The 14258-nt window shown below is 38.6% G+C and overlaps 1 protein-coding gene across 12 annotated transcripts in view; it reads right to left on the reverse strand.

The window, feature by feature from the left end:
- The window catches only part of LOC140916595 (X-linked retinitis pigmentosa GTPase regulator-like), a 92943-nt gene that overhangs the window by 72748 nt on the left and 5937 nt on the right, over window positions 1-14258 (reverse strand). For 10 of the 12 annotated variants that reach the window (XM_073358318.1, XM_073358269.1, XM_073358298.1 and 7 more), the window contains 4 exons: window positions 13832-13957; window positions 8778-8870; window positions 5374-5436; window positions 634-792 (listed from right to left, as the gene is read on the reverse strand). In XM_073358318.1, the coding sequence (XP_073214419.1) occupies window positions 634-792; window positions 5374-5436; window positions 8778-8870; window positions 13832-13957 (441 nt within the window). The remainder of the gene's footprint in view (window positions 1-633; window positions 793-5373; window positions 5437-8777; window positions 8871-13831; window positions 13958-14258) is intronic. The other 2 variants (XM_073358278.1, XM_073358317.1) reach the window with 2 other exon arrangements.

Consider the following 14258-nt stretch of genomic DNA (forward strand, 5'->3'; position numbering starts at 1 on the left):
TTCTCTTCTTTTTCCCCTGCTTTCTCCTATCCCTCTCACACTCACCCCAACCTCGTTCTGTCTCCCTCATGCTGATTAGAGTAGCTGTTCTCCTATTTGTCCCAGACCCAGTCTCATCTGCACAGAGACCCATGTCAGCAACAAGGAGCGGCTGAGGCAAAGGAACGATACAATAATCTTCAGCCACCATCCAGCCTTCTCTGTACAGCAATTCCAAGTTGTGGGAAGCTAGCTCTGCATAAAACCCTTCTAGCTGCAGCAGTTCCTGGGGCAGTATTTGGAACTAAAACTACACAGGGCTGCTTCGCAAATCCGAGGAGAGCTTTAGCCGTTGGTAGAAAGGAAAATAGCCTAGCACACATCTTACTGGCTGCTATAAGGTAGGATTTGTGAAAGAGGTATGAATGAGATTGCAAAGGGAGAAAAGGGGCCTAGCATCAGATAGCTGAAAGCCTTTCTACCAACACACGGACTTATCAAGTCTCCACTGCTAATTACTGCTTTTGGAAAACAAATGATCATGGTATAAGGCTTCCATCAGACTCAATGCGGCTGTCAAAGGATAAGCTATGTTGTTAACATATTTTTTACCTTTTCATGGTATAGGCATTTGTTATTAGCTGTTGCTCTCACCGGTTAGTGCTGCTGATGTGTAAGATCCAGCTGCCAGCTGTTTGATCTTGTACTGGTTGGTAAAAAAACTAATTAGATGAAACGCGTTTCTTTCCTCTGTGTCACCTAATCCCAACTGCCCTTCACTGTTACCTCCAGCAGCATATACATGTCCTCGTTCTGCACATAGAAAAGCACATGTAATACGTAGAGTAAGTGACAGCAAATCAGAAAGTTTGAGCTCAATTTCTTCCTACAGAAAAAGTATTGCAGGAAAACTGTGCTAAGCTGTCCTAAAATATTCTAACACTGATATTATGAATTGCTGCTGTAACTCCCGAGGAAGCTTTCCTGGGCACTTTTGGATGGGGAAGTTCTAACAGTCTTCCTCTCCATTTTAGAATACACATGCATCTAGAGAAGGTTGGGTTTTCCCTCAGCTTGGAGAGAGATGTCAAAAGTGAAGGAATTCTACATACTCTGGAGTTCTTTTAGAGCTCAAGAGACATGAAGACATCTTGGAAGAGCCTTAACTTAAAAATATCTGCAGACTGAGTAATTGCTGGAAAGTCCAAGTTACCAAAGGCAATTTATAGATAAATGGAAAACTAAAAAAAGAGCCTTTTGGTAACGAGCTAAAATTAGGGTGAAGTTTGTCACTTATGATTGTTTTCTTCAATTCTGGTACATCAGATTTTGTTTCTCTATCATTTATGTACATAAAAAGAGTTTTACATTTCCCAATTGGACTGTTGCTTGTACATAAAAGGTTAAAAAAAGATATTTATAAATTTAGTTCTCCCTCAAGACACACTACATTAAAAATTTAACACACAGGAAGGATATCAGGAGAATCTAATCTGCGCTGAAAAAAAACTGAAAAACTCAGATGTTACAACGTATATGAAAGTAACGCAGGTGTTACACAGGAATCACAAGGAATATTCCCCAACTGAGAAACACAAGATACATTTTTTTACCCTAATTTTGCAGCAGGCCAAGTTCCTCTGAAGACTACAAATCACTATAGGTAAAATTCAGCTTTATGCAGAGAGCTATTAAAGACCTTTGCAACCCTTAAATCCCAGATAAACTCTATTTCAAGGGCATAAGTTGTGCACAGGCTATATGTTGGACTCTACCTACAGCTAAACTTTACCTCAGCAATTTTTATTGGATTTTAAAATATAATAAAATTATGTTTGTATATAGGAGCAGCATTACAAAGATGTTTAACATATTACTTGGTATACAGCCATGGACTACTGGTCAGTCCATTTACAAATAACTGGGAAAATATATGCTATCCAAAAAAGGACATATTTAGTTAATGAATTAAGTTGTATGACTGGTTTCTTATTCATTTGCATTGTGATAACAATAAAACACCCCGGTGTTGGGGGCCCATTGTAGTAGATGCTATGCACACACACAGAAAGACACAGTCAATAGTTTACAATCTACTTTAAGACAAAACATAATAAGCAAGTGTGACAAAACTGGAGGCAAATGGGGAGGCATGGCCATGGTAACAATATTAAAATCACCTAATTAGTTATGTACATAGCTTGATGATTTTGAACAGGGTGGATAAAAATAATATCTTAATTTAAAAAATTTTATTTAAATCATTCTTACTTAATTTTTTTAGATTGACCTCCTTCTGAAGTGCTTTGACATCTACTGATGAAAAGTGCTATAAGACTGAGGTACTATTATTTCAATCAGATTTTTATTTATTTGTTGCTAGCTCTATATTTTTCTCAATATAGTTTTAAATTGGCAAAGCTGATGTTTTGTACTTGTTTCTTTAGCTTCCTAATTAAAATAATTTCAGAGTTTGTGTGTCTTCTACTAAAGAGTTTAATATTTAAAATGCTCATCTGTGATAAAAGAGACTAGCCCAGGGCCTCGCTAACACTTTTAGCAGAAGAACACCACAAAAATCAAACACAAAATTGATAAGCTATATTTCCAGCCACCCTCTTCCAATATGTTGAGCCTCCACAAGACAAGTACAGCCTGAAATGCTTTACCAGGCTGTATTCACCCATCAAGGTTTGCTGTTTGAAGTCAACATGACTTGAGCTCCTAAGGCACTTCGGTGCTTTTGAAAATCCCACACCTGGGTGCCTACATGTAGGTTTAGGAAACTGGTATTAGGCTCCTACTTTTTAAGAATTTTGATCTCTGTGGACATAACAGTTCACAATAACACCACTAATGTACTGAAAGACTAAATAACTTGCGCCAGGGTTAACAATGTAACAACTTTGTCTTGAAGTGACAGAGATTTTATGCCACTAAGAAAAATTATTAAAAATACAGATTTAGCCCCTGATGTTGCAACATTTATGCCCGTGCTTAACTTTAAGCATATGAGTAGTCCACCTGAAGTCAGTAGAACCACGCATACAGCAAAGTAATATACCCACTTAAGGATTTGCATGATAAAAGCCTTAATTTTCAAATTTTTGTCAGGGTTTCTTTCGTGTGTGCCTATAGCAGTTTTGTAAAATTCAAACGAGAGCCCACTAGTAGTGGCATTTTGTTTAAAAAGCTTAAATTTAGTTAATTATAAATGTTAACATAAAGTTGCAATAGCACAGTTCTTCAAATTAGTTGTACAAATATTCAATCAAATTTAATAATTTTTAAAAAATTAAGTGTTTTCTTTAATTGCTTTACCCTGGATCTTAATCATTTAAAAGTATTAGGTGATGGGTTTTGTGGAGCTTTTTGTTTTGTTATTATGAATTGTTATGCATTCAGAGACCAAAATTCTTAAAAATCTGGACCCTAATGTTAGGTTCCTAAACCCATAATTAGGTACGCATACGTGGGATTTTCAAAAGCACCCAAGTGTTTTAGGAACGCATTGATTTTGTTTCTGACTTAACCAATCTGGCCGATTTCTGGTAAGCATCACAGCAGAAGAGAATCTTGAAGGTGGATCTGAAGGAGGTGAGGGGTAACCCAGAGGTAAAAGATTCCATCTCTAATTATACCACTACCTTGGAAAAAATACTGTTCACATATATTCTTGCTTTAATAATACTTAGCTCACACACAGCAGTTTTTATCAATTACTATAGTTATTGTAGCTACATTATGTATTGTACTTCTAGTGTTGCAAATTTTTTCCGTATTGTAAAATTTCAAAAAAAACAAAATCTCATGTACACTATTACTGTACATGTTCTAACACTTTGTCAAATGATAATTGTAACAAAAAGGTTTTAGATTACAGTTCTCATTTCTTTCAGATACATCTCCTCAAAATAGTTACAGTATATTGGATCTGTCATACCAGTCTGAACTAATAGTCCATCTAGTTCAGGATCCTCCGACTGGAAGTAAACAGCACCTTATGCTTCAGAAGAAGGCAAAGAAACTCCATAAGAGGCAGGATGGTCCAGTGGTGAGGGCAGTAGGCTAAGACTTGAGACGTGGGTTCAATTCCCTGCTCTGCTACAGACTTCCTGTGATACCTTGAGTGAGTCACTTAGCCTCTCAGTGTCTCATTTCCCCAGCTGTCAAACGGAGATAATAGTACTTCCCTATCTCACAGTGGTATTGTGATGGATAGATACATTAAAGTTTGTGAGATACTCAGCTACTATGGTGATGGGGGCCATATAAGTACCTAAGATAGATAGATAGATAGATAGATAGATAGATAGATAGATAGATAGATGCTTCCAGGTGTACAACACGATAAAAAGGGCAGGGGAAATAATTTCTTTCTTAACCCAGGGTTAATTAGCTTGTGCCCTGAAGCATGAGTTTTAATTACCCTTAATGTTATCTTAACATACATAACTACAAATGTTAATGGTGGTCATAAAAATTATTCAGCCACAATACCTGTTTCAAGTTGTAAATCTGTACCTTGTTCAATTTACTATAGTCAATCCTTATTAAAGTGTTCTGTTATATTGTAAGAATAATTTACTATATCCTGAGTTCACACAGATATTAAACCCTTAGCAAATCAACCACTCTCTTCACATCACTGTAGGCTCCGAAGATTGGTGCCATATGGAGGATAGTTCCTTTCTACAAATTTTAAAAACATGTCAATCCTTGCATATTGTCTCTGTAAAATGAAAGTGCCAACTTCTAAAGCTTAGCAAACCAATTTCTCAAACCCAACAGTGGGAGACAGAGCATATTGCCTTTTAGGAAGACTAGAAGAGGGTTCTAAAAGATATTTGCTGCATATCCAGACCTTTTCTGAAGTTATATAAAATTGTTACCCTCAGATCAAAATAGGGCAGGAGGAAATTCTTCAAGCTGGCTATTGTTTGCAAACTCCTATATATAATTCCTTTACAAACACCCTGGCATGGAAAAGTTATTTCAGGAATGCAGAGCACAGAATGCATGACAAGTGGTTTAAGTGGCTAGTCATGGGTAAGTGTTTTGGTAGAAAAGAGGGAAGAAAAAAGGGGCATTCACTCTCCTCTAAAAAGAACAGGAGTACTTGTGGCATCTTAGAGACTAACACATTTATTTGAGCATAAGCTTCATGGGCTAAGCCCACAAGTACTCCTGTTCTTTTTGCGGATACAGACTTACACGGCTGCTACTCTGAAACCTGTCACTCTCCTCTAGTAACTCCTCCCCATTTCACTGCGATGTTTTTCCCCTAGATGCACATAGTGGGCTCCCATTACAGAATTAGAACTATGCATAAAAACCAGGGCAGAATTTTGCCTTAAATATTTACCTAGTATGCAAATAATGTAGATTACATACCTGTGTAAACTAAAGTGTGGTTTCTCCCGCAAGCAGCAAGTTTAACTTTTTCTGGTTTTAAAGCTATGAATTAAAGTCAGAGAATAAGTTTACAAACAGGTTGATAGTTACATTTGTTTAACAACATTTTGTAATCTGAATATAGCCATCTGCTCTTTTCATATTTTTACCAGCAGCAGGTAAACTTACAATATAAACTGAACACTCTAAGATAACTTTTCTCTTTATTTCATAAGAATGTGTCAATCAAAATCACCCCTTGGTAAACAAAAATAGAAAGATTCCCCAAATGCTTGTAGCTGTCATTCATATTAACTGCATGAGTGCTAATATTCCAGTCAACCAGAGACCACATCTTACCATGGTAAGGTAACCCTCAGCAGAATGCAGCAAGTTGTACTGGCGACTATATGGATGGCACTTGCTCCAATTTTCAGTACTTAAATGATGTTACTAACCCACTATTTTCCTTCTCCCTCCATTTTGTGTCCTTATAATCACCCATTTCTGTTGCCTCCTACTCCCCTAACTTTTCACCCCCACATACCAATTCTCTATTGTTCTTCTCTCCCTCTGGCTGTCATGTTCTATATCACCCTCTCAACTGGTCACATTAACCAGCGTAATCACCAGCTGTTAGTGGCAAGCCTACTGTGGGCTAGTGCCCAGAATAAGCGGTGTGGCTGCAGATAGCAACCTCTCTTTACACCCACCACCGTGCACATGCACCCAGCAACACACTCATTCTTCCTCTATCCCTCCCTAGTGCTTTTGAAGTGAAAAACTGGACCCTGTGTGGGGGAAGGGGCTAGTCACAGGGAAGTGTTTTCGTAGAAAAGAGGGAAGAAAAACGGGCATCCACTCTCCTCTAGTAACTCCTCCCCATTTCAGAAATAGAGAAAAATATTTATCCGTGTGACCTCTCACCTTCTCTCTACTTCCCAATTTCTGCCCCTACAACCTATTTGCCACTTATCCTACTATCCTTATTACTGTTTCTCTCTACCACGTCCACACACCCACTAGCAATACACCCATACTCATTCAAAACTGATTTGATTTCCCCCAGCACTCAATCCTGCCACCCTAGGGCATCTCCCTCCTTTTTCAGACCCTTCTCAAGCTCCCCACAAACCAACCTCCACCAGCTCCAAAACATCTCCATCCTGCCAGACTGACGGTCCTTGCACTTTCTACCCAGTCACTCCACAGCTCAGACTTACCCCCTCAACTCTGAACCCTCTCCCACCCCAGGCTTAGAACTTTCCCACACAAACACAAATCCTCCCTGCTCTGGACCCTTTTCCACCCAACACCCACCGACACCATACAGTAGAACCTCAGAGTTACAAACACCAGAGTTACGAACTGACCAGTCGACCACATAACCTCATTTTGAACTTGGAGTGCACAATCAGGCAGCAGCAGAGACCAAAAAAAATGCAAATACAGTACAGTACTGTGTTCAACGTAATCCACTAATAAAAAAGGGAAAGCACCATTTTTCGTCTGCCTAGTAAAGTTTCAAAGCTGTATTAGTCAATGTTCAGTTGTAAACGTTTGAAAGAACAACCATAATGTTTTGTTCAGAATTATGAACATTTCAGAGTGCTCGTAACTCTGAGGTTCTACTGTACTCAGAAATCGCCATGCTTTTCCGAGCCCTTTTACTTGTTGCACCTGGAAAAAAAAATGGAAGTACTGTGGGATCACAGAGCATATGCAGAAAACCCTACATTCTGCCTCTTTTGGGTATGGAGATTATCTGAATTAGCTCTTCAGAAGCCTGCATTCTCCCCATATGTACCTCCTCCATCTGCTGTGTGCCATCTATAGCCTGTAAGGCCAGGAGTATCCCCACAGCAACCAGATGTATGGCACCTCGGTATATCAGCCCTGCTACACAGTGCCTGTAACATGGCTGACAGTTTTGGCATTACTGATAAAGTTTACCCTCACTTCCCCACAAGGATCGTCTGCTCCTGGGCAAGCCCAAGAAGGCACTTTCTCAGGATTGCAACAGCAACATGCTACGACTGCTGCTTGGCCCCAAGCAGGACTTGAGCAGGGAATTGTTGCCATCCCATTCCATAGCCAGCTGTCACCATCTTGGAGTCACCACGAGTCCTTTCCACAGCTGGCCACTGCCAAGGAGAGTGAAGAAACTGTCCTGTCTAGCCCTTCTCCCAGCCCTCCCCCCACTTCCTAAAAGAAGGAGCTCTGTTCTGGGCTCTCCTCACTCTTTCCATTGCCAACCATAGTCTGAGAGCAGAAGCAAAGGGAGAGCTCCCACGCTATCTTAGCCGAGGCAAGAACCAATCCCATATCCTCACATGGCTGTTGACAGAGGAGGTGAAGATCCCAGTGATCCTGCTCTCCCCTCTGTCGTCAGCCTGAAAAAGGTAGAAGGAGAGGAACAAAAACAGCAAAGGGCTCTGGAAAGATGTTTGGGGCAGAATTGACTGATTCCTGGATGAAAAGGGTTTGAACAGACTGAATAATTTGTATTTGATGATGGGCAACTGAACATATCTGATGAGAGAGAGGAAGGAAGTTAATGGATTTGATGGTGGAGAATGATGTACTGATAATAATGGGGTGAACTGACAGAATAAATTTTTTGATGTGGAAGGAATTATTGATTTGTTAGAGAAGGTAGAGCTGGCTGGGAGAAACTGTAAGAGTTTGTGATGGAATGACAAATTCCATAATCTGTAAAAGTGCCTGGGTATTTATTTCATTCCTTCTTTATTTAATTATGTGTATAGTGGGTGTGGGTGAATCCATTAATGGCTCTGCTTTTTTGGGATACCTTCAGGTATTTCTCATATTTGCTCAAAAAGTAGTAGGACAGATAATGAGACGGTCTCGGTCAGGGGTTGCATTGGCAGAAGGTTACATATAATGATATTAGAGAGACAAAGTGGGTGAGGTAGTATCTTTCATTGGACCAACTTCAGACCTGACGAAGAGCTCTGTGTAAGGTTGAAAGCTTGCATCTCTCACCAACAGAAGTTGGTCCAATGAAAAATATTACCTCATTCACCTTGTCCCTCTAATATCCTGGGACCAACATGGCTAAAACAACAATGCATACATATAATGATACTCTCTCTTGCTGTCTAAGCACCAAACAGCACTTCAGAGATCAACCGTTCAATAACTTCCCTGCACATGGAATGGAGTTGGACAGAAACAGATGACACTGAATGGGAATTCTTAACGGGTATCCAAAAAGATCAGATTCTGTGTATCTTGAGTAGTCCTCAAAATCCATAAGACCTAGAATCGTGAGGTGACGGAAGATCAAATAGGGACCTTGTATTTAATTTGGAAATTGATACTATAAATCACTTTTTCATCAAGCCATCTATCAAAAAGCCAAAGAAGAAAATAAGACAAACCTTTTATACAAGTTGGCTTGTTGATAGTATTCTTTGTTCCTAGTCCTAACTGGCCCCAGTTATTGCTGCCAAACATGTAAAGTTTACCATTTCCTGCAAAATAAAGACATCAGTCGGAACTCATAAAAGTGTTTGAATATGCAGCAACTTTACAGAAGACCATAATTAAGGATGGCCATCAACTCATGGCACACAATAAATTAATTATTATTAAAGCTTTTTGTAAGGGAAATTATGAATGAAGTTAAATATTCTTTATTTTACAATTAAATTGTTTAACACTATTTAATATTTAACTAACAGACTATTTTCAAAAATATAGTCAATTACAATACACATGGACGGAATTGAATTTTTTCTACAAATTAACATCACAGGCTTGCTGTGTAGTTGGTCAGCCACAGTTAGTAGTCAGAATGGCTTTAAAAAAAAAGGAAAAAAAAACACCCTTGTTTGTGTCATGGCTGCGACAGCCTTCTCCATAACAAAACAGTTTGCTTTGTTATCCATAACAATTTACTTTGTCTCAATTGTCCACATCCTAAAAAGTGTCTGAGACTGTTTTGTTATGGACAACAATTTGGCTGTGGTGAATGCATTCTTGAGGCCAAATTCTACACTTTTGATGATTTTTTTTGGCAGATCTTTTCAGTAATATCAGCCAAATTTTAACAGGCCACTGTACACAGACATCTGCCAGAAAACCAGCACTCAGAAGAGGGCACATAAGGCAGAAGTTGTTTATTTCAGTTATAGTTTCCCCTACATACACTATTGATAGGCTGTTCCACAGAACCTCCATGACACAAAATGGAGAAGTATTCTTGGACAGGACCTATGGATTAAGAAACACGGTCTCTCTGCATCTATTTACACAGCAACAGTATGGACACGTGAACAAGCAAATAATTCTAGATAGGAAAAATGAGTAATCTGTGCAGGTGACTGATGAAAGTCAGAATAGGGTGCATATACTTCTCCCACATTTACATGCCTGCATTTTGTACAGTTTATACAATGTCCAGATTTTGGCCCTATGAAAGCACAGTAAGAGGTTGTTTGGGGGTGGAGGGTTGTTTGTTTTCTTTCGGTTTAGTTTTTTGTGCGTGTCAAAATTTTCCCTGTGATTTCTACAGACGTATATGCACAATTTGGCCCGTGGGAGAGATTTTCCAAATTTGAACTTCTGCAGAACATTGTCTGTATTTAACTTATATAAATATGGCCACATATTGTGTGGGTTCCTCCTTGAACATGTGTCTGCCGTATGCCTTGTTCCCAGAAGAGTGTGTTCTCCTGTGAATTAGATTTAGCATCTGGATGTAATATTTACCGAAAGGATATATTAAAAACCTCTTACATTCAGACAGTTCTGTAAGCCTACAATGTAAAAGCTATACTACAAAACTTAGCTAAGAAATAATGCCAGAATCACATTTTTCAAGAAATTAGTAGACGAGTTTTTCATTAACTTTACGGGCTCAATCAGTTTACAAATAGACAAGTGATTTCAAACAATAGATCCATAGATTGAAGATGGAAGAGTAGCAGATCAACAATTTGAAAAACCTAACAGCATCCTTTTCAGACACATATGAAGATTAAACAGCTCCATTTGACCGTTTGCTTAATGCTGAAAACATTTATTTTTTTAAATGGTGATCTTGTGTAATACCATGGACCAAATTTAGCAAAGTTGGCATAGCAAGGTGTAAATTACAATACCTGCTCTAGCAAAGTTCCTTGTATACAAGGGTATGTCTACACAGCAGCTGGGAGGGTATGTCTACACAGCATACATGTTCAAGCTCTGCTGGAGCTAGCATGCTTAGAATAGCAGCGTGGCTCTGATGGCACCGACAGTGGCTCTTGCTAGCTGCATGAGTACATATCCGGGGCCAGGGAGGACTGTAATCAGGTGGCTAGACCAAGCTGTTACCCTTGCCACCGCAGCCACAGTGCTATTTTAGCATGCTGGCTCAAGCAGAGCTAAGACAGCTGAAAAGTCAGTTGCCATGGCCGTTCTCTGATGAACCCCCATCTGTCAGAGCTTTATGGAGCTTCAGCAGGAGTGCACTCTGCTCCTCCTATTGGGAAGCACTGTGAATGAGTATGTCTACACAGCAGCTAGAAGGTGTGAACTTCTGCCTTAGCCGCCTTGACTGTTAAAACCAGCACAGCTCACATCCATGATCCCGCATGTACACTCACCTAACTTGCAGCTGTTTTGTGCTTCAACAATCTGGTTCCCCAGTGAAGGTTTTGAGTTTGGGTTACAGAAACTCTGACTTTTTCGAAGTGTATAAGTCAGTCATTTTTCATTTTTGAAGTACATAGCAAAAGCACTTATTCTACATTATAAACATATAGTTTTTAAAAGATTTTTAACATCATTGTACAGCTTTAAAACCCACATAATTCTTAACACACAAAGCCCGAAAACAACTGTTGGGAAGGGTTGTTTTTTTGGTAATGGTCACCCTTTCCCAATGTAATGTCTTGCCAATAAAGTTAGAGAAGAATAAAAATAAAAGTTTAGCTTATCAGAAATGTTAAGTGGTAAATACAAACTATTTAATAAAACTTCCACAACTTGAAAAAATACTTTGAAGTTTTGGTCAAGTATAATTAAATCGCAGTATCACTGTCTCTGAAGTTAGACTGGAAAAACCCTGCTGTGCAGTAAATACTTTGAAAAATGTGTTGTAGTGAAAAAACAGTCTGTTATAAAGGCATAAAAGCATTTTCATTGTTAGAACACTTGTTTTTCACAAATCCCAATTACCCAACATACAAACGAAAAGCAGCCTAGCATGGGGACAGACAGGATATTCTCAAACACCTATATAATGAGAAAACATTTAAGCAACACAGAAGTAACAAGGGGGAACACCTATTTCAAACGTCCTAGGGTGGCAGATGGGGAGAATTCTACCTCAGAATAAAAATCCACTCTGAAAATGCATCATGAATTTTTGGTTTCAAAATTCCATTTCCTATTTTTTTAATGCTGGCATTTACATGAGATGAACTGCCAATATATTTAACTGACATGATCGCCAATTAAACTGTAGTCTCTTTTGCATTAGTTCAGACAGGACTCTAATTCTTTGTTGGTTACTGCTACTAGCATTTCAAAGAATCAAAAATGAGATTTTTATTAAAAGTGTGTTTACTATGCTCCATCAAAACTTTTTCTGTGTTGTTGTTGTAATTTACCATAGTAGTAGTATCATTTATTAAAATGTTTAGAGTTATTTTCTGTTCACATATGATTTATAACTCCAAAAAGTTTTAATTTTAAACATATAACATCTTGAATATTAAGTTTCAGATAAGGATTCATATTGACCTTTGCTAGTTACATTCAGCATTGCTTCTCAAACAAAAAACAACCCTCCAGGTTCATTTTCAGTTCACGTCCTGATTATCTCCACTACATAAACTTTCTCTATTTAAGAATAGTTATTAGACACTGTCAGTGTCATAAATATAAAGGGAAGGGTAAACCCCTTTGAAATCCCTCCTGGCCAGAGAAAAAAATCCTCTCACCTGTAAAGGGTTAAGAAGCTAAAGGTAACCTCACTGGCACCTGACCAAAATGACCAATGAGGAGACAAGATACTTTCAAAAGCTGGGAAGAGGGAGAGAAACAAAGGGTCTGTGTGTCTATCTATATGCTGTTTCTGCCGGGGATAGACCAGGAATGGAGTCTTAGAACTTTTAGTAAGTAATCTAGCTAGGTATGTGTTAGATTATGATTTCTTTAAATGGCTGAGAAAAGAATTGTGCTGAATAGAATAACTATTTCTGTCTGTGTATCTTTTTTGTAACTTAAGGTTTTGCCTAGAGGGGTTCTCTATGTTTTGAATCTAATTACCCTGTAAGGTATCTACCATCCTGATTTTACAGAGGTGATTTCTATTTACTTCTATTTCTATTAAAAGTCTTCTTGTACGAAAACTGAATGCTTTTTCATTGTTCTCAGATCCAAGGGTTTGGGTCTGTAGTCACCTAGGCAAATTGGTGAGGCTTTTTACCAAACCTTGTCCAGAAAGTGGGGTGCAAGGTTTTGGGAAGTATTTTGGGGGGAAAGACGTGTCCAAACAGCTCTTCCCCAGTAACCAGCATTTGTTTGGTGGTGGTAGCGGCCAATCGAAGGACAAAGGGTGGAATATTTTGTACCTTGGGGAAGTTTTGACCTAAGCTGGTAAAGATAAGCTTAGGAGGTTTTTCATGCAGGTCCCCACATCTGTACCCTAGAGTTCAGAGTGGGGGAGGAACCTTGACAGTCAGTCTCAGTGTTCTTTTTCAAGTTGATTTAATTCATTTTGATAGCTGGGGGGGAAGGTCCTCTCATAGATCAGTAACTGGTTAAAAGTCAGGAAACAAAGGGTAGGAATAAATGGTCAATTTTCATGGTGGAGAGAGATAAACAGCAGGGTCCCCCAAGGATACATACTGGGATCTGTGCTGTACAACATATTCATAAATGATCTGAAAAAAGGGGTAAACAGTGAAATGGCAAAGTTTGCAGACGATAGTTAAGTCCAAAGTTGACTGAAGAGTTAAAAAGAGATCTCATTAAACGGGTGACTGGGAAACAAAATGGCCGATTAAATTCAATGTTGATAAATGCAAAATAATGCACATTGGAAAACATAATCCCAGCTATACCTACAAAATAAGGGGGTATAAATTAGTTGTTACCAGCCATGAAAGAGATCTTGGGGCCATTGTGGATAGTTCTCTGAAAACATCTGCTCAGGATACCAGGCTAGATGGACCATTGGTCTGACCCAATATGGCCGTTCTTATTTTGATCCAATACTGTCATTATGCACCAAAGACTCATTCATGTGGGGCATCAGGCATCTCCTGTTTAGTGTGCACTGGGAATTAAATTCTGAGACTTCAATGGGAATGAAGGCACTCCTTCAAAGAACGGGGGGAGGGGATTGTTTGTTTATAATACTACCAAAGACGTGAAACTAAGCGATACATTTACAAGCCGTGTATTAAAAACATGTTCCTTAAACTGTGTTGATACTAACCTGTAACAATAGCAGTATGTTCATCTCCACATGACATATACAAAGGCTTGTCATTTTTAAACCAGAACTTGCTAGGAATATTTTCGGCAAATTTGCTTTTTCCAAATGTGAAAACAGCACCGGATTCTAAAACATAAATAAGACAGTTTCAGTATTAGTGCAAATTAGTTATACCTCATTTATCCAAAATAGTAACTTCCCATTAATCCAAGCATCCTTTTTATTTTCCACCGTCTTTTCTTATTTCTTTAATTCTCTTCAAGATCTGGTGGTTTCTCTCAGTCAGCTTCCTCAAGGCTACCATTTTTAGGATCACATTTTCTTCCCTCCATTCCTTCCTAGTCTCATGGGCTTTGCTAATAGATTAGATACAGATGTAGATATATTTTTCTTTAAGAATATAACTAAGTTCTTTTGTCCTTTACCA

This window comes from Lepidochelys kempii, chromosome 1 (genome assembly GCF_965140265.1).
Source record: "Lepidochelys kempii isolate rLepKem1 chromosome 1, rLepKem1.hap2, whole genome shotgun sequence".
NCBI classification, from domain to species: Eukaryota; Metazoa; Chordata; order Testudines; family Cheloniidae; genus Lepidochelys; species Lepidochelys kempii.